We start from the raw sequence: 22,081 nt of genomic DNA on the forward strand, positions 1-22,081 counted from the left end.
TTACGTGTCTTTTTAGTGACTGTCCCATTCCAGGCCCTCTAAATCCACCTCATGTGCCCATACCCCAAATTAGTTAGGAGCAGCACCCATCTGCCAGTTCTGCGCTCCAGACCCTTGATCTCACCTCCCCTCGCTCCCCAGGGCAACTCCCTCACTGTGTGGCTCCTCACTTGAGTTCAGAAGGACCTGTTTTTCCTGGCTTTGACAACCCTCTGGATAAACATCAAAGCTCCCAGACATATTCTGATATCTGCCCTCTGCTAGGATCGCCACACCCTATAACATACACGGTCAAAATGTAGGTAACAAATGTCCATAATTATAAATGGTACAAGGAAAACACTGTGTAAAGCTGCATTAAAAAGTGTTAAATAATACTCAAAATAAGATTTGAAAAATAAGAAAATAAAGCTCCTTTAAGAAGTCTTACATCTGACAGGAAAAGAAAGCTAAGTATGTCGACTGCAGCAATGACACTGTACAGCGTTTTCCCCTCTGCTAAGGAGGAAAGAGAAATCAGGAGAAAAGTCTTAAGAGCCACCATGTCTTTTAAGCTTTAATTCCGCCCATGTAATTTGGAAGCTGAGTAAAAATAATAAATATTTTTTGTCTTTATAAAAGTTTACAGATTTTCAAGGATCTTTAACAAAGAATTATCACGATAGGAATTTTCTTCAAGGTCATGAAGAAAAGCCATGTGGCTTATATAAGCTATAACAACCAACAAGGAAACAGAAGTGCAGAAAGTCATTACAAGCTTTGAGGTTAAAGCTGCAAACTCCACACTGAGCCCTGCCACCTAAAGTTATTTTCCCTGGAAACAAGTTCTTATAAGAGCTCTTAGATTCCTGGGGCTGCCTTCCAACCCTTAAAACTGGAATAGTTGCCAAATTTAGTGGGGAAGAAATTAGACTAGTGAGTAAATTAGTAAATTAGTGTGGAGAAAAAAAAATCAGTATAATTTAGTAGGGACGGTACATGTTTTGTAAGCACATTAACTTTCAGGCCAGGGAAATGAATAGAGAACTGGCCCAGGTGTTAGAAGTTTAAGTCGTGGACCTTAGGTCTGCCAATTGACCAACACTGAGAATGTAGGCAAGTTTCAACTACTATAGGTCTCAATTTGCACATCTTGTCATAAAAATATTGGATTATGTCGGTCTTTTCTAACCTTCCCAGTTGGTAAGTATCGCCTGCTGTGTGATACAAATTTTCACATTTCCAGGCTGTATATTAGGTTTGCTGAATAAGAACTGCCAGGAGAGGAGCCCAGGAAGTAATATGTTTAGCAAATAGCATAGGTGATTTGTTTCACAAATGTTGTTGATAATTGCTGCTTAAATGATACTTAAATTCCCCTCAGTTCTAAAATCCCATTTGTTTAAACCTTAGTTGAAATAATAATTCCTCTTCACCTAAACAGATAAATGAAGAAAGATATTATTAAATCAACAAATAATTAGAGTTTATTTTATTGAAGTTTGTCTTAAAAATGATAAATATGATTATAAGTTTTATCTACTCTACCATACACTAAAGGGTCTCATCAATATGACAATATATACTAACTAATAACAACAAAAAATACAGGTATAGAATTTTGGGGAAATAAAGAACCTGTATCGTTCCCAATCCACTCTATTCCAATGAAATAAAACATTACAAATAATAAGAAAAGAGAGCATTACATTTACATAAATTTTCTTTAGAATGTAACTACATTTATATCAATGTTTCTCTATATTAATTAGTGCTTAATACAGTAAACTGGTGTTTAATATACCTATGAGATGAGAATAAATACATTCTATGACCCCACCTTCAAAAATGACAAATGGAAGCCAAAATTGGGTAACTCACCTACACAAGGTAGGCATCATCATGAGTGACACTGACAAAATTACAATTCCATTCACCCAACTCCTAAATCTATGTTTCTTCCTTCTTTATTCCATTTTATCAGAAAGTAATGACAATTACCTCTACTTATGCACATCTGATAGGTGTTCAAATGTGTTACCAGCAACAATATTTTTGATGTGTCCACTATAACTTAGGGCATATATTCTTCTCACTTAAAAGACTGGAACCAAATTGGGGCATGTAGCTATATATTAAAATACCAACCTCCTCAGCACAGCTAGCAGATATTAAATGCAGGCATACCTCACTTTATTACACTTCACTATGTTGCACTTCTCAGGTATCTCATTTTTTACAAACTGAAGGTTTGTGGCAACCCTGTGTCAAACAAGTCTATCAGCACCATTTTTCCAACAGCATGTGCTCACTTCATGTCTTTGTGTCACATTTTGATAATTCATGCAATATTTCACACTTTTTCATTATTGTTAGGTCTGTTATGGTGATCTGTGATCAGTGATCTTTATGTTACTATTCTAATTGTTTTAGAGTGCAACAAACCACACCCATATAAAACGGCAAACTTAATATGTGTTCTTAATGTGTGTTCTGACTGCTCCACCAACCAGCCATTCCGCCATTTCTCTCCCTCTCCTTGGGCCTCCTTATTCCTTGAGAAACAATAATATTGAAATTATGCCAATTAATAACCCTACAATGGCCTCTGAGTGTTGAAGTGAAAGGAAGAGTATTACACGTCACTTACTTTAAATCAAAAGCTAGAAATGATTCAGCATAGTGAGGAAAGCATGTTGAAAACCAAGACAGGCCAAAAGCTAGGCCTCTTGTGCCAAACAATTAGCCAAGTTGCAAAAGCAAAGGAAAAGTTCTTGAGGGAAATTAAAAGTGCTACTCCAGTGGACACATGAATGATAACAAAGTGAAACAGCCTTATTGCTGATATGGAGAAAGTTTCAGTTGTTTGGATAGAAGATCAAACCAACCACAACACTCCCTTAAGCCAAAGACTAATCCAGAGCAAGGCCCAATTCTATGAAGGCTGAGAGTGAGGAAGCTGCAGAAGAAAAGTTTGAAGCTAGCAGAGGTTGGTTCATGAGGTTTAAGGAAAGAAGCTATTTCCATAACATAAAAGTGCAAGATAAAGCAGCAAGTGCTGATATAGAAACTGGAACAAATTTTCCGGAAGATCTAGCTAAGATCATTGCTGAAGGTGGATACACTAAACAAAAGGTTTTCAATATAGATGAAACAGCCTTATAGTGAAAGAAGATGCATGTAGGACTTTCTTACTAGAGGGGCTGGCTTCAAAATTTCAAAGAGCAGGCTGACTCTTTGTTAGGGGCTAATGCAGCTGGTGATGTTAAGTTGAAGCCAATGCTCATTTACCATTCTGAAAATCCTAGATCCCTTAAGAACTATGCTAAATCTACTCTACCTATGCTTTCTAAAGGGAATGGCAAAGCTTGGATGTCAGCACATCTGTTTACAACATGCTTTACTGAATATTTTAATTCAACTTTTGAGACCTACTACTCAGAAAAAAGATTCATGTCAAAATATCACTGCTCATTGACAGTACCTATTCACCCAAGAGCTACGATGGAGATGTACAAGGAGGTTAACCTTGTTTTCAAGCTTGCTAGCATGACATCCACTCTGCAGCCCATAGATCAAGGAGTAATTTTGACTTTCGAATCTTTTTAAGAAATACACTGTGTAAGACTATAGCTGCCATAGACAGTGATTCCTCAGATGGATCTGAGAAAAGTAATTTGAAAAACCTTCTAGAAAGGATTCAGCATTCTAGCTTCCACTAAGAACATTTGTAATTGATGGAAGGAGATCCAAATAGCAACATTAACAGAAGTTTGGAAGAAGCAGATCCCAACCCTCATGGATGACATTGGGGGTTTCAAGACTTCAGTGGAGGAAGTAACTGCAGATGTGGCAGAAATAGCAACAGAAATAGAATTAGAAGTAGAGACCGAAGATACAACCGAATTGCTGCAATCTCCTGAAAAACTTGCACAGATGAGGAGTCGTTTCTTATGGATGAGTGATGAAAGTGGTTTCTTGAAGTGGAAGCTACCCCTGGTGAAGGTGCTGTGAACATGGTCAAAATGACAACACAGGATTTAGAAGATTACATAAACTTAGTTGATAAAGCAATGGCAGGGTTTCAGAGGATTGACTCCAATTTTGAAAAAAGTTCTACTGTGGGTGAAATGCTATCAAACAGCATCACATGCTACCGAGAAATCTTTTTGTGAAAGGAAGAGTCCATCCATGGGCCAAACTTCACTGTTGTCTTTCTTTGAGGAGTTGCCACAGCCACCCCAACTTTCAGCAACCACCACCCTGATTATTCACCAGCCATTAACGTGGAGGCAACAAACTCCACCAGCAAAAAAGATTAAAACTCTCTAAAGGCTCAGATAATCATTAGCATTTTTTATCTATAAAGTATTTTTGCATTAAAGTATGCAAATTGCTTTTTAAGACATAACAGGCCACTTAATAGACTACAGTATAGTGTAAGCATAATTTTATATGCACCGGGAAACCAAAAAATTTATGCAACTTGCTTCTTCACAATATTCACTTTATTGCAATGGTCTGGAACTCAACCCACCACATCTTTAGGTATGCCTGTACCAACTGAGAGTTATAGAGAATAAAGGCAATATGACCATGAGAAAAAGCAGAGTTACATGAAACTAGGTTGTGCGGACAACTTTTCCTTAGCAAAACGCCAGAACAACAAAATTACTGTTTAAAAAAAACCTTCATAATAATAGAAAATTGTGTTTTTATTTACTCATCATTTTCACACTCTAAAATACTATGAACAAATTTTAATCTCCTAAGAGCACACATGTTCCATTTAGCTCCCTTTGCTTAATTCTCAGGGATTTAAACAAAAAGAAAGTTTAGTTACCTTGAGATCAATAGGAGATGATTCATCTATAGATGCAGTAGAATTTCCAGAATATCAGCTCTACAGGCCAAAAACTGCAGCAAGATCATTTTGTTTCACACCTCAAGAGTTTCCGCAGCAGAAGCCAATCTGTTATATATTTATCTCTCTACTCTTAATAAATTCTTAGAGGAACCCACATATCAATATCTCAGCACCTCTGCAACATCCATTTGATTCAAGGAAATGTAAAAAATTTCCAAAAAGGGAGTGTACTCACTTTCTAAACAAAATGATTTTTTGCTTTCATAGGTTGGCTACAATAATTGCCTTCTGGTGTATTAACACCAGAAGGAAATACCTAAACTCCTTTATGTGGGAAGTCAATTTTAGTCAAAGATGTGGCTATTTTATTGTTTCATATATTAATAGTAGAAATAGCAGTTCCTGATTATAACTGAAAAACCAGCAGATCACTCACTATATACAATTATTATAGTTATATTTTTCATGTCTTTGTGTGTCCAATGGGAGACAAAACTTCAGGAGTCTGTCATATTTCAACACATTTTGTGATCAGAGATATTGACAACTGTTGTTCCGGATTATCTGTTCAAGGATGTTTGCATAGCAAATAGCCTTGGAAGAGAGATACAATGTTACTCTCTGAGCCCAAGATTGTGCAGGTTTACTCCCAGCCCCCTTATAGGAGATTGGGGTTTCTAAAGCTCACTGTCCCTCTCTTGTCACTCAATCCATTATATGTGCAAGCATCATGTGGTCTTCATTTTGTTTTACTGTTGGAACTGGGGCTCACAAAACTGGTATAAATGATGATACTTCGGCTATTGAGATTGTTGCGAGTAATAAACTGCCCTTTGTCTCTGATCAGGAAGTCTCACAGCTTCTGCCAGAAATGATGAAACAGTGGGAGGCTAACATGTTAGCTCACAAGTAGGGCAATATCTTAGACCCTTTATAGTTCTTGATATGTGTATGTAACAGTTATTCATGTATGAGCTTACAAACAGCTCTTCCTACAATGGCTTTGCATAATTCCTTTAGAATTGCTTGTTTCTTAACTCTCTATTTGTGTTCTAAGAAATCCTAGAGAGTCATTTTATGACTGTCCATTTCAATTAAGCAGCTTAGCTCTGGAAAATTCTTTGAAAAAGTCAAAACTTTAGCCACGTATTCTATTATACCTATTTCAAAAGCTTCACCTATTACAATTTTTCTGTATCAAATTGTTGCATCAAAACATCTCTTAATTGTAGTTTGTGGACTTCTTACAATAAAATCATCTAGGATATTCTGAATGGGATGCTGATATATGAATTCTTAGTACAGTACCAAATCTGTTATCAGCCAATTCTGAATGCACACCATAGTTTCAGGATTCATAAAGCAGTGCCTTAATCTCAAGTAGATGTTAACTGATAAAGGGTGTAAGGAGTGAGCCCTCATCTGCACCCCGTACCATATGCAAGGCAGTAAAGTGTCCAGGACAGTGCCTGGGCCATGCTCTAGTAATGGCTGTTAACTATTTTTAATTTTTCCTCTTCTCAGAGGGAATTGATCATATAATCTTATTACTGAAAGAAACTTAGCTGTTGGATCATATCCTAACTTCCTAATTTTCCAGACAAAGAAACTAAAGTATTTTCATTTTAACAGAAATTTTAAATGCCATATTTCTTTCCTCTTCTAGGCTGCTTATTGTTTAATCTTGCATTTGAAAAACTACTTTCTACACACTGGGACAATAACATTCATCATATTACATTCATATAATTTTTTGTGTGTTTCTCTCTCAAAATTGATTTTGCCCACCTGATATTTAGATGTCAGATGATTTGTTCCTCTCTCTGTCCTCAATATTTTGCATAGTGTCTAGCCTATGTCAGGGCCTCAATAAATGTGTGAAAGCACATTAAAAAATCTTTAGTGCCTCCCACCCCCCGAAAGATACTTTGTGCTTACTGACTGCTTGCTATGTGTCAGGCACTATGCTATGATTTTTTTCCCCTTTAAATATGTATCATCACATGTAATCCTGACAACTGTATTGTTATCGCCATTTTAGAGATGAGAACATTGGAAACTTAGACAGGCTGTGTGACTTGCCCAATATCATACAACTAGGAAACAGAGGAGCTGACACTCAACCCTGGCAATCCCCATTTCAGAGCCTATGCTCTTAATTATTGACTTACTGGACCTCCATATTTGAACTTCATATGGTAGCACATAATCCATATAGTCACAAGGACTACCTTCTTGTTTAATTTTAATAAACCCCAGGTATTCATTTATTTCTCAGAAGAAAGAAAAGAGATTTGGGTAGGCAGAATAATGTCCCTCGAAAATGTCCACATCTTACTCCCTGGAACTTTTGAATTTGTTGGGTTACCTGGCAATGGGGAATTAAGGTTGCAGATGGAATGAATGTTGTTAACAATTTGATCTTCAGATAAGGAGACTGTCCTGTCCTGGATTATCTGGGTGGGCCCAATGCAATCTCAAGGGTGTTTATAAATGGAAGAGGGAGGCGGAAGAGTTATATTCTGAAGGAGATTTGAAGATGCTGCACTGTTGACTTTGACGATAGAGAAAGAAATCATGAGCCAAAGAATAAGGGACCCTCTAAAGCTTGGACAGGCAAGGAATAGATGCTTCCCCAGAGCTTCCAGAAGAAACAAAACCCAGCCAACACCCTCACTTTGACCCAGGGAGGCCCATTTTGGACTTCTGCTCTCCATAAGTGTAAGATAAAGAATTTGTGTTGTTTTAAGCCATAAGTTAGTGGCAAATAGTTGCAACAGCAATAGCAAACCAATACGTACATATAATAGAAAATAATGCCCGTAGAAGAGACAGCTAGCTGCCCCTCAAAGATTTGTGCTTCCTTTCCAAAGTGTTAAGTTCTTGCTGGAAAGTGGTGGCCCAACCAGGGGACACATTTTGCAAGAACTGTTAGCATCCCTACCCTCACTCCTCTGTGTTGAGACTGGACTACAATGACTAGTCTCCTCAGTAGACTATGGAAGTGCATCAGTTCTGAGACAAGACATGCAAGTTCTGGCCCATAGTTGTCAGCTTTCTGCTGCCTGGGTGATACAAGGCTAGCTTCTAATCACCAAATGGAAACTCATGCACAGAAAGCTTAACTAACTTGCCCAAGGCCACACTGGGTGGCCCAAATGAGTGTAAGGGAGAATGGAAAAAGTTCATTCTGGATATGTAGGGAAGGGCTAGCTCATACATGAATTTGTGAATAATGTTAAAAAGTTTGAGTTCAGGAGAAATCTCTAAAGTCATTTTGCATGGGAATGATATACGCAGATAATCTTTCTTGTAAGATTGCTTTGGCAGGAGTGTCTAGAAGAAAACTACAGCTAATAATTACTAGGTGTTTATTATATAAGGCTGTTCTAAGTGGTGTGTGTGTATGTGTGTGTGTGTGCATGTGTGTTCATTTAATCCTCACGGCACCCCTATGAGCAAGGGATTATCATTATGTTCATTTGACAGGTGAGGAAACTAAAGGCAAAAGAGATTAATTAACTCGTCCAAGGTTACACGGCTTGTAAATGAAAGAGTGAGGATCTGGACAGAGGCATTCTGTCTGCAAAGCCCACGTGCTGAACCACATAAATCATGACCCTTCTATTTAAAAGAGGCATGAGTTGAAGGAGGGAAATCAGGAAACTATAATCGTAGCACATATGAGAAATAGTGCTAGAAGTGGAGATAGTGGAAATAAATAAATAGAATAACCACATTATATTTGGAGGTAGAATTAACAGAATTTGGTGACACATTGAATGTGGGCAAAGTGATAAAGAACAGGGAATTACACTGGACATTTCCTAGGTTTCTAGCATAAGCACTTGGCAGGCAGAGAGAGGATTTCCTGAATTTTAGAACAGTGAAGAAGCGTCTGATACAGGTGTGGGGAAGATGATGAAGAGTCCAATACAAGGAAAACTGAATTTAAAATGCCTATAGATTATTCAAACAGAAATAGCTATCTCCAGAACTGAGTTCCAAACTTAGAAAGAATTGGTATAACTTAAATAAAGGTCACCAAGAGACACAAACATAATTAAAATCTTAGAAAAGCAGATTTTTAGGAGGAATAAATTCAAAAGATCTATTGTACATCTGGTGACTATAGTTAATAAAAATATACCATATATTTGAAAATTGCTAATAGAGTATCTTTTAAGTGTTCTCACCAAAAAAAAAAAAAAAATGACAAGTATATGGTATGAGGTAATATATATATTATATAGCTTGCTTTAGACATTCCTCAATGTATGCATATATCCAAACATCATGTTGTACATCATAAATACAGTTTTACTTGTATGTAAACATTTACTTTCAAAAAAGAAAAACAGATCTTAGAAGAATAAAATGAGCTACAAGTATATATCCCCATGGAGACACACAGAATCTTGGAATTAGAAGTGGCATCACAGTTCAGCTGGTCTTCTGGCCTTTCTCTTGACATAGGAATCGATCCCATCCCCAGTGCCTGAGAAAATGGCCAGAAGACACAAGCAGCCATTTCACTATTCATAAGTACATGGTGATCTTACTAAGTAACTGTTCCCTCTTGAGAACAGAACCTGATGAAAAATTTAAACTAGAACATGGAAAAATGCAAAATATAAGAATAAGCTGGTGACAATGTTCTGAAACTTTTCTGCAGGAAGGTTTGGGCAGTAAGTGGATATTTCTTCTATCTCCTACTTGCCAGTGCGTTCACATACTCAACGGGGCTGGAGAAATAGGTTTGGAAGCAATAACTTTGTTTCAGAAATTGCACTGCCAAGAGGAACCTCATTACCTCTTGGCTTGATGTTTGAGAAAAATCCAGTCCACCTGACAAAATGAAGTTGAGCGAGACACTCAACTAAAGATTGTAAATGCGGTAGTCCCGGCGTGTTTTTCCAGTGCAATCTCTACTCTGATAAAAGGAACTTAACTGTTCTTTAATGAAGTGCAGGTGTATGTGAACAATGGAATGAAGAGGAACATTGTCCCAAAGTGAAAAGAAATACCTAAGACTAAATGGTAAGACTATATGCAGGGGTTTATATTCTTTTGTTCAAGAAATATGTATTATGTTCATATCTACTTTTTGCCAGACAATGTGCTAACTGCTGTGAAGTCTACCACAATTACTAAAACTCTTTCTCCTCTCAAGATTTATACAAAATGAAAGAAGACTGGAGGGAAAAGAAATTTAAAAAAAATGGATGATGAGAAAGAGAAAATATATAATATATAAAAGAAATGGAAGGAAAATAAGGTTGAGGGAGAAAAAAGAGAAGGACAATGAAGGAAGAAGAGAAAGAAGAGTTGTTTACAGTTTTCACATACGTCAGGCCTATATTATGTTTCATTGATTTCAATAAATCCTTAAAGCAGCGTGTCTCATTCTTTCAACACATACTCACTGAATGTCATTGTTGCTGAAGTCCTCTAGAAAGCCTATAATGAGAATTTGGGTGCTAATACTTAATTGGGAAGGTGCAAGGCCTGGAGACAGAGACAGTGACAGTGAGGAAACAACAGGAACAAAGCAAAGAAATGCTGAAGCAACGCTGTGTGATGTGCTATTGGGCAGACTACCATTTCACGTCAAACCACACAGACATACAGCAAACACTCCGCAGATCTGTTTTTCCGGCAAACAGGATCTCTCTGGAAGGACTGCAAGAAGAAACTGCATGCGGGAACAATCTACAGGTGCACTGAGGATGGCCTGGCTCCCTCCCAAATCTTGTTTTCCATGGGTCAAGGTTCACTCCATAGTGAGGCAAGTCCCCCACACTTCCAGGTTGTACCTTCCTGATTGCAGCATTCAGCCGCTCAGCTGCCATGCAGGAAGCCAGATCCCATGTACCACAACATGGTGTTTCATCCAAGTCTGCAAGTGGACTGGCAACATCTTTATAGTCTAGGAGGGGAAATGAAATGGTTAAACCATAGAGCATGAATAAAGAAAAAGAAAGAAGGCGGAAAGAGGAATATGAGAAGGTACATAAAGCTTGAATTCAATATGAGCATCTTTTATGGGCCAAATAATATGCCAAGTGCTGGAGAGATGAAAGTAGATAATACAGATCTGGTCCCTGACCTCACAGACTTGCACACAGCAGCCTGACGGGTGATGCACACACACACACACATACACACACACACAAATGATTACAATGCAGCGAGATAAAACATTATAGGATCTAAGGAGTGGATATACTTTTGTCACCTCAAAGCATTCCCAGATGAGACAATTTCTAAGTAGTAGTTATCCAGGTGACAGATTAGAGCTGGGGGTAAGTGAGTGAGGGGGGAGGAACACGAAAGTGACCTTAGGATAGTGGGCAGAGGGCAGAGAGAGACAGGCTCCAAAGGCACAGACTGCAAAAGATGTTCAGTATTATTGGAGCTCAGAGCCTTGGACAGGAATGGAGGAGTTAACAGTTCAGTTCCTGCAAACTCATGGTCTGATCATCATAAGGCTTATGATCACAGCCTACCATTCCACCTCTCTACCCTAAGTCCTTTCCTTCATCCACCACCCTGTATTCATGTCCAACTCGATTATCAGTTTTACTCCAACTATGTTCTATGACTTTCCACTTACTCACCTGGCTTGCTTCACCTGGGATTCTGTTCCAGTTGCATGAACACCTTCTTTTAAGACCTTCTTTTAAGACCCAGGTAAAATCTTTCTTCTCCACAAACCCTCACACCCCAATGGTTTAATCCCTTCTTCCCTAAAATTTCCATTTCTCTGAAGGAACTTATTTCTGTAGTTATTTTTTAACTGCTAAAGAAATCGAAAGTAAAATTGATGGAAATGAACAATTAGAAACCATTCATAGGTTTATGATCAGTTTTCTCTGGAGAACAACAGATGGAAATATTTAACTCTGGAAATTATTTAGAAATCAATCAGCATTGTCACGGGCCAAGACCCCGGGGCAAAGCTACCTTTCAGCTCAAGCTGATCTCTCTGCTCCCCACAAGTTATTTTCTCCTTTGCCTTCCTCCTACTCTTTCCCCACAGACCATCTCCATCACTCCACGATTCTCACATCTCCTGTTTTACCTGATCACATTCCGGGCCCTCTGGACCACCTGGCTTTGGCATGAAGTGCGGACATACACATAACAAATCATTCTGGTTCAGTCAATAGTAAAACAATTCCTTTCTCTATGCTATCCAAAAAGCAAGAAGAATTCAACAACATTTCCATTTTCCATATTTGAGGAGCTTCCATTTCCAGAAGCATTTGCCATTTGCCTTTATTGTAATGGGCGCTGGCACTTGGGAATACAAAGAAGGATTCCGAACACAATCTTCAAGGGCCTCTACAGCCTACTGAGTGACAAAGGCAATGATAATAATGACTAGAAATCAGGCAGAAAGTGATGTGCTACCGGAGTGTGGACTTAGTGTTACAGGGTTAGGAAAGCTGGAGTATTACTGTTAAAACCATTGGGAAAACCCAAATTCATATCTAGATCTAGGTCCTTGAAAATCTTCTTCCTCCATGATGTCACATGCTTTGACTTCAGTAACACACAGTATTGAATTATCAATTTAGTTATGTTAATTCTGAAGAAATATATAACACATTGTACAAAGAAGAACATGTGCTCTTCCTGTTTAGGATATCACATTAAGAAGGACCCACACATCATCCAAAAAGGCTGTTTTTCCACAAGCCATTTATTTTTCCCAAGGGTAACCACTGCACAATGCTAGGCTTTCTCCTCAAATACCCTGCTTCTCTCATTTATCCAGGGCAGCTCTCTTCTGCTCTTGTTTAAATAATATGAATTATACCATGAGCTAAATAAATCAGGAAAAGTTTAATGTCAAGAACAGCCTGATAATTTAATGAATGCTTAAAGTAGGATCTCTTCAATATTTTTCTAAGCACAGTAATTCAATAAACATTTTCTATATCACACTAAGATGTTTGTTACAGTTGATTAAAAAAATCACTAAACTGAGATACAAATGCAATAAAACAGAACCAATAGAAATCAATCTCAATTTAGACTTCTTGTGACCTAGTTGCCTCTAAGTATCTACTGTTCTTTTTCTTCTTTTCTAAACTTTTTCAGCTTTATACTTTTAGAGAGAATATTTAAACTATATTCATATATGACCTATGTTTGCCTCTGCAAAAATGAAGGGATTAAAAAATGAGATATACATTGTTATGTTCACCAACTCTCCTGGGTCATTCCATTTACAGACAACAATTTTGGAAATAAGATTTCCTGCACCCAGCCTGTGGCGGTGTGACATTCTAAGTCTCCTTCTCACTGGAGAAGGAGATGGAGTCCACACTAGAGATCTGGAGCATCTGTGAATCTAGGATCCTCTATCTATAACCTACGGACAACTGGGTTTTCAAATCCCAAACTCTATCCTAGATAGTTTGTAGGTTCAGATGGAACAGAAAGATCCCCAAGGGTTTGACTTAGTAAGTTTCCTCCTCCTTCTTCTTCCTTCCCTTCTTCCTCTTCTCCCTCTTCTTCTTTCTTTTCTCCTCCTGCTCCTTCTTCTCCTTCTTTCCTCCTCCTTGATAAAAACAGGAGCAACCAGCTGCCTCCATTCACCTCCTCACCTGCTTCTCTTCCCTGCCTCCCCTTTCTGTCTCCAGTTACGGCACGTGAAGAGTCCAGAGACCTGCCTGTTGATAACGACCTTCTGCTACCCTTTGCTGACTTTCTCCTACACCCATGATTCCAATAATTGAAGATGTTTCCAAGATAGAAAGATTATAAGCCTAGAGCCCTATCTCTCTTGGCCTCATATGAACTGTCATCCAATACCCTGCTGTTAATTAGTAAAGGTTATTTTATTCAGTTATCTCTGCCTCTCTGTTAGCAGAAAGCAAGAGAAAATGTTGTAACCCCATTTAAACAGTCTCGTTTCTCCACTAAGGTTCGATACTAAGGGAAGTTCCTTGTGCACTACTTTCCTGACACCTTATTCTCACACTCAAATGAGTTTATTGACTTTAATACCAGTTTCTAAAGACAGGTAAAGGACATTTCTAGTCTCTCAAATAATGGTGGAATATCTCCTTCAATTGCCCCTAAGAAATCTGTTCAGAATGTAAATTATTTTATTTCATGTCTCAAAAACTTCTTAGGTAATCAGATACATTTGCAAATGGACATGACTACTCATGAGAATTTTCTTATCAAACTAACATTTTTACATTCTTATATACAGCTAAAGATACAGGATTTCTTCTCTGCTTAAAAGCCCACAGTAGGGAAATAAAGGCTGCAGTGGGCACTCAAATCCTCAAAAAGAAGGTCTTACTCCACGATATCACAGAAGACCTACTTTTCCAGTGTCATGGTTACATTTTTATTTCCTTAGATCTCCTCAAACCAGTGCACAGACTGCCACTGAACACAAACCTCGTTGTTCCTCTCCATGTGTTCTCCCTGTGTAGAATATGCTTTGCTATTGACCTGTAAACTCACTTCAAGCATTACTTTCTCTATGAAGATTACTCTTGGGCATCATTACATGGTTTGAACCATTTTGTATATGAAGTGATCACAAGACTTAAGACACTATAGCATAATCATTAGTTCAATTGCTATTCCAATTAAAAGGCTATAAATTACCAGGGGCAGCTTCATGACAGGAGTGCTTAGTGCATAGACTACATCACAGCTGGTACGTACATAAACTATTTTTGAAAAAAAAAAGGAATGTTTGATTGTCATCCATTTTTACTCACTAAATCAATATATTTAAAATCAAGTTAATGAATTAGAAGATGGATACAATATTTAATTGGTTTATCAAAGTTCTGTCCAACTCAGAATTAAAACCCAGAACACAAAACACATTATGTCTCCCTATGTATACTATAATACTTAGCATTCCAGGACATGTTCCCTTATCTGCTCATGTCCTCTCTTAATGACAGCTCTGGGCAGAGTATGATAAAGACATTCTTAACGGGGTAGAGGGGGCAACTAATGAATTTAACAATTCAAAGCTAAACTGTGCCCCATTCTTAACATAGCTGTGTCCATGTGATGCCAGATAATGAATCTGAAATATATACTTTAAAAAAAAATACAAGCAGTGTTCTACTCAAATACAATGACCCTGATACCTTTTCCTGAATTTTTAACTTAGTTTGTTGTTTTTTATTTTTCTTTTGCTTCACAATATGAATCCATTCTACTTCCATGTCGTTTAACTCCATACTTGTTGTTACCCCAGTCTCTAGGCTACGTTATCATAAAGGGAATAAATATTCCCTGCATTTTATTAGATTTTGAAGTTGTCTTCCTTGTTTCATGTCCTATTTTCTGAATTCAGGTTAAGTGGTTTTAATCACATTTGAGAAAAGGGCAAGAAGAAAGTAGATTTACCACAACCAAGCTTTTGGATTTACAAGTAAGCATCACTTTTGCTGATGCTTCTGAATTATAAAAGAGAAACACAATTCTCTTTAAAATAATAACTGTTAAACAAAAATGATAAATAGTCCCCTATATCTGCACTCACAATTCTATGGGGTTGGCTAATATTACTGGTAATATTTCTCACCTTGATTGTTACATTACTATTTTGGCTACATTTAAAATATCACACAGACATTGAACAACAGTGTCAGGTACATATGCCACAAGTGTCATTATGCTTGTCCAGTCAACATCATGAATTGGGGTCAAATGGTGAATGGGATATCACCGAAGGTAAGGCATCAACAGAACATCAATGTCAGGATTCAGCCTAGGCCAGGAGATTTGGAGGCCCTTGGGAGGGAATTAGTATTCTTTTTTTTTTTTTTTTTTCAATTCTGGCATCTAGAAATTCTATTGTATTCTATTGTGTGAATGATCTATAGAAATGAAGCTTTTTCCCCCCACAAGATCATAAATTCCTATAAGATCAAGTTCTTGAAATGCAAAGCAGTTAACTCACAGGAATGGTGGGATTTTGCTGGGAAGAAAATTCAAGCAATTACACTCCAGAGAATGAACAGAGTGATCCATGAGTCTAAAATTAACCTTAGGAGAAAATCAATTGTCACTGAGAAAGGCATTTCTAAAACCAGTGCTATTAAAATGCTTTCTACCTCCAAAATATCTAACATCATCATCATCATAATAAAAAGCTGATGTTCACAGAAACCGAAATGCAAAGAATGTTACCAATTTTGGCCTTTGTTATTGTATTAGCAGAAATGTTAGAAATATTTAAATTTGGCCAAATTAATTGGGCATACACTCACTGGTCCCTTACAATAGGAATTAAATTGTTCTCTTGCTTTTAATGCAGGCCAAGAGGAAACTCTCATTGTCAAAGTATATCTATAAATGACAACAGTAAGAAATGAAAGCATTTATAAGAAAGGAAAGAAATGGATTAGCAATCCGGCTGGTTCACTTCCACAAGAGAGCAAAAACCGCCTTTGATAACAACGACAAAGGTAAGTAGTATGCTATCCCATGACTTTAAGGTGGCTGTGCTATATTGCTATATTATCCAACATAGTTTTACTCACTACATTCAGCTTCGTACAAGAACACATGGTCACACTACACAAAGGTGTATTTACATCTTGGCCCCACATCTACCTCCCCCTACCAAGAACTGGGCTATCAGACTTAGGACTCCCTAAGTACTTTCTGTTTCCCTGTGAACACAGGCATTACTTTTGAGGTGTGCCTTGGCCTAAGACATTTTCCTCTTCTTTAGATGCTTGGAGCAGATTGTAGGAGGGCTTAATAGGCTGTTAAATCTGCAATTAACACCCATTCCTTATTTGCCCGCCCCTCACCATGGAGCTTCTAATTCTTTCCCAACTCTAGAACAGGTTCTTTCTACTTTCTAATTACAATCTTCCTGCCTGGTATATTTCCATTTCAAAAGCTGGAAAGTTTAACATTGAGGAAAAGAAAGTTTAGAAATAAGTGATCCATAAGGAAAGCTATTTTTACAAAAGAAACTTTGGAAAGATGAAAATTTCAATAGAAGATTAAAAGTTGAAGCTGAAAATAAGCAGGTCATAATACATCAATTCTATAAAAATGTTTATTTATTGCTGATTCCTGAAGACCCTAGAACTGTAGACCATAGTAAAAGGGGAGAAGAGAGGAACCAGGATGGAAAGATCACCAAGGTTTGAAAGCGTAATCTGAAGGTTTCTACCTAAATTCTGTTTCTCCAAGTTCAGAGGCATAAGCATAGTCATATTTTATCCAGAAACAGAAAGTGTATAAGTTGTCATTTTCCAAAAGTGAAGTTAGAGAAAGAAGAAAATTTAACTATTACTTTTTAAAATAATTTTATCCCTGTAAATGTATCCCTTTAACTTAAATTGTTGAAGTAAAATGCTAAGGACTCCGTAAAGATTATCCCATGAGGTGCATTATTTGAGGCTATGGTCATAGATGCCTCTGGAACTCTAGGAAACCATGTCACAAAAAAGGTACCCAGCATGAAAAGCTTTACAGAATAAAACAGATGCTATTGCCATGGCAAGAAAACTTGCATCTTGCCTTCCTAACCAAAGGCCATGGTAGAAATGTGTACTCACACCTGGCAAGCCCAAGGAAACATCCCCCTTTACCACTTCTGCAGGAGGCACTGCATGTGTTCTCCAATGTGGCTGGAACAGGCCACACATTCTTCTAGAGTGGAAGCATTGTTGTCCACTCCTGACTTTCAGTCAATCGACTTAAATAAATCTGAGCGTTTCCCAATCTCTCTATGCTATCACCGTCCCAAACTCTGAAACAAACGGACGCTGCTGAGGCTTGCCTGCCCACTGGAAAGCTTAACATGGAGGAAGTTGCTGCTTCCTCCTTCTTTTCCTCCTCCTCCTCTTCCTCATCCTTCTTCTTCAGAAAAATTAAAATTTGACAATAAAACAGTGGATCCCCTGATATTTAAAATGGATACGTCTGTAGAAATTCCCACATCCACAAATTCACGTACAAAAAAATCCTTTGAGAAAACACACACACAAAAAGAATGCTATCCGTTCATTACTAACTAACAGGCTCGCTCCAGTACATCAGACCCCTGGCTCATAGCATTTGTTTGTGCTGCACACCTTAGGTACATTTTCTCATTTAACTTTCACAGAGACTCTTTGGAGACAGATGTTATTATTTTTACTACTTTTTTTTTAACTGTCCCAACAAACTAAAAGTAGAACTTAAGGGTGGTTTGCAAATGATCGACAGAACAAATATTAAATCTGTGAATGCTAAGTGTCTGTTACATCACGAAGACTACTAGGAGAGCTGGAGGTAGTTTTCCTTCCAACCAGCAGCACCATCTGCCTCAGAACCGGCCGCCTACCTTCCTTGGCTCTCAGTGTGGCAGCCGCTGGTCTGCTCTGGGCACAGTACACCTCCCGGGTCTGGATCCCACCGCCACACGCGGGTCCTGTCACATGCCAGTGGGGGTCGTGCTGCTCGAGGAGGAGAGAGACTTGGCATTCTTTCCATTCAGATGTTCTCCAGGAATACCTGTGTGGTTTGATTTATTTAAAAGAAGAAGAAGAAGTAAGGAAAATATACAATTCTATTAAAAACTTAAAGTCATGACTCAAGTGACAATCTCTCTTTCTAGCACCAAATCTTTGCCTGTGAATAAAGAAGTCTACTAGTTTTGAATTACTAAATCCCTTTTATTTCCTAGAAAAACCCTCAGCAGCCCATGATGGTACTAGATAGGACAGGATGACCAGATTGAAGGAAGGTAATATGGATAAACAGTGGATGTGTCTAGCCTTGAAGCTGGAAGACAGTGAAGGATTAGAGGAAGGAGTTGGAAACCCAAGGAGTTTAATTCACGGCAGCTGAACACGTCATGGGGTTTCACTTCACAGACTTCCAGATGACTTTGTGTGAAAGTTGGCCTTCCATAATAGCGTATCTGCAGTAGGATAGTGTATGAATGTGTGAAGTTGTAAATATATTATTTTACATAGACAGCGATGACCTCCAACTTTTCAATCTTCTTGATATAGAAAACTTTCTGTCCATTTGACTCCTTGCCATTGGGATAAAAGTATACATATTAAAATGGTTCAACACTGTGACGCTATATTTAATTGATTAATACATTTTAACATAAGTATCCATGCTGTTATTTATCTGACTTAGGAATACATCTTCCTGATTTATAACTAGTTAAGAAATACTCTAATACACAGAGATACATACACACACACACACACACACACACACACAAATAAAGGGGGAAAACACGATGAAGTTTGTATATATGTTACAGAAAACAAAACAATTTTCATACCACTGAGTTCATACCTGCAGAATTATTTCAGACATAATTTCCTTTTGTGCATGATTACAGCATTCCTTAAGCTCACAGCATTGATGTAACTCTACAGCATTCACATAAATACCAAGAGAGTCATTAACTTCTGGAACAACAAATAAAACTTCAGAACATTCTCATACCTGCTGTTCCCATTTCATATTTAAAGAAAAAAAAATCTCTCAGTATTGCGATTATTTAAAAGAAAAAGAAAAAGCAGCAATAAAAATAATCATATGTCACCAAGACCCTAGCTTTATAGAAACTAGAGTAAAATTGAAATCAAGTAATAGATGCCAAAATAAGAAAGCAAATCTCGAAGAAACCTAATAGTGACTAAATCCCTCACAATGAATGTCATCATTTTAAAAAGCTCGCAAGCTAAGAATCAGCTGAGAATCATTAGTCTCATGAAAAGCCCATTGTAGAAAAAGGATTTGGACAATCCTTTGGGGTTTGTTGTAACACGATTTTCCTCCCTCAGCTTCACTACTTAATTTTCATGTGGCTTTTTTTTTCCAGGCTTAAAAATTAGTCAGTGGGCCAGGCAGGAGTTTGGAGTGAAGAGTTCAGGTGCTGCTCATGCCAGGAGAATGTAGACAACAATACATTTCTAATTCCTGAATATGAGAGATGTCTAGAAGTTCAATTCTCCCCAGAGACAGAGTTCTTTTCCAGAGCTGAGGCTCCGAATCCCTTTCTTCTCCCACCACTCTATTCTCCACAGTCATTTAAACAGAAGGCTTGGCCCTCCAGTTTCTGAGTCTCAGGGCACAAGTAGCTCTGTATTCCATGGCAAAATACTATGAAGTAGGGGCATACTGGGGTGGATGGTTACCAAGTACTCCTTTCAAACCCTCTTCTTCCAAGGGCTCCCTAAGAGAAGAGCTCTCCTGCTATTCAGGAGAGGGGTCAGATAGAATAGCTGACTCAGAGACTCCTATGATATAGTTACAAAATAAGATAGGCAAGAGGGGGTGGCATAGACGACAGGATGCTTTACAGTCAAGCTGACCTGGTTTGAAGCTGAACCTCACCTCTTTGTAGCCATGAGACTTTGGCCCAGGTCAGTTTTCCCACCTGTGCAATTGAGATAATAATACCAAACACTGAACCTGCCATATACCAAATGTTCAAAAAATTTCAATTCCCCTTCTGTTTATGTCCTTCTACATGTGCCCTTTGTCCACACAGACAAAAGACACACACAACATTTTATCAATGAGGATTTCATTGACTTCATCAAAAGTCCTAATATTAGAGATCCAAGATTGCCATGGTCTAGGTTCCAGCAACCAAAGTTCAGCAAAGAGCATAAAAGACACATAAAGTTTACAATTATGGCAAGTTGCAGTAATTCGTTTGCTTGCTTGAAAAGAATGGGCCATGCTGCATAAATTGCTTTTGCAAATAATTTATCATGATCCTATAAGAATTAGCAATGGAGGAATTATGGAAGTCGTTATGGGGAAAAATGAAAAGAAACGTTTAATGACTATAGTTTTCTATAAAGTAACAAAAACCCTGTTGGTAGCTCATTCACCAAAACCACCCAACTTTCATTCAGCAGCAAATGACAAATTGTTTAGAGAAATAGAAGACATTCATCACGATTGCTATTGTTTACCACCTCAGAGAAAATACCAACCCAGCAAGAGGCAGACGAAGAAAGCACACCAATAAAGGACTTCCATATCCCTTGTTAAAAATATGGGTCTTTTCATAGTCTTTTCTCATCCTTTTTTTTTTTCTTTATTTTTTTTCAAAAGCCCTATCTATGTTTAGTCACAAATCACCCGGCAGCCATGAAATCTGAACATCCTGAGCTGCACCAACCTGAGAAAGTGTCTGTAGGATCTGACAGAATAACAAATCAAAGGAGGCTGCTAAGCTAAACGCTGCTCCCTTTCTCCTTTAGAAGTTGTTACAGTGATAGTCCTCCAGCCTCCGGAAAACTTGGCTTCCTGATGCCTGCGACACTAGCTTTAATGGCTAAGCCTACGTCAAGGACCAGGCCTTTTCAACTCCTGGTCTCCCAACTCTGATTCCTTTTAACACAACCTTATTTTGTCCTCCTGCTTAGGAGGGGAATGTGGGGAGTCTCAAAGTCCAGAGTTGTACCTCTTAGGGGGCAGTAGCACTTTAAAACTGGCTGTGGAAATGCCTCCAGTAGATGCCCATGGAATGAAAGAAATAAGTCAATTCTCACAGCCCCTTACCGAGGTGAGTGTGTAGAATCAATTTGCTTTTTCAAAGGCCTGGCCAAACAGAATAAACAAGCTATTAATTTATCTGAGCTAGAAGGGTATCATGGTAGATCTCCCAGGTAGCAGAACCATCAGCCAACATGTTCTGCCGGCTCACTCTAGTCCAGGCACTGCACTAACGAATTGAGGTGCATTGCTTTGTGTAATCCTCCAACAACCCTATGAAGCAAATATGATTTCTCCTTTTACAGATGGAAGAATTGGCATAAAGAGCAAGTAACTCTTCCAAGGTCATATAAGTAAGTGGAAGAGGATACAAAAGCTGGTGTATCAGATTCCAAAGCATATTTTTCTCAATAAAATGACACTCTGGTAGACTAAAATAGTGAACGGCAAATGCACCTGAAGCTTGATCAGGTGGTATAAAATGCAGTTGCAGTGGACAATAGGTAGCTACCTGTCCAGCCATTACAAGGCCAAGTATATGTTGGTTTTGGTCTGAGGAAATGTATTCTACACTAAAACAAAAACAATCCTCTGTTGGTGACAATGATATTGTCAGTAACAACTGACCAGTTATATCTCACACTACCAAAATAACTTTTTTTCCATCTCAAACACAAATGCGTTGAGAATATTTTCATAATTAGAGCACTGTGGTCACATAGGGTCAAATTTTAGCACTTTCAGGAGATACAA

The 22,081-nt window shown here is 38.1% G+C and overlaps 1 protein-coding gene across 1 annotated transcript in view; it reads right to left on the reverse strand.

The window, feature by feature from the left end:
- Positions 1–22,081, reverse strand: part of THSD7B (thrombospondin, type I, domain containing 7B) — a 720,444-nt gene that overhangs the window by 653,533 nt on the left and 44,830 nt on the right. Inside the window, exon 4 of the mRNA XM_012650502.1 lies at positions 18,192–18,361. Coding sequence (XP_012505956.1) covers positions 18,192–18,361 — 170 coding nt within the window. The remainder of the gene's footprint in view (positions 1–18,191; positions 18,362–22,081) is intronic.

The sequence above is a fragment of the Propithecus coquereli genome, unplaced genomic scaffold (genome assembly GCF_000956105.1).
Source record: "Propithecus coquereli isolate 6110/MARCELLA unplaced genomic scaffold, Pcoq_1.0 Scaffold33, whole genome shotgun sequence".
NCBI classification, from domain to species: domain Eukaryota; kingdom Metazoa; phylum Chordata; class Mammalia; order Primates; family Indriidae; genus Propithecus; species Propithecus coquereli.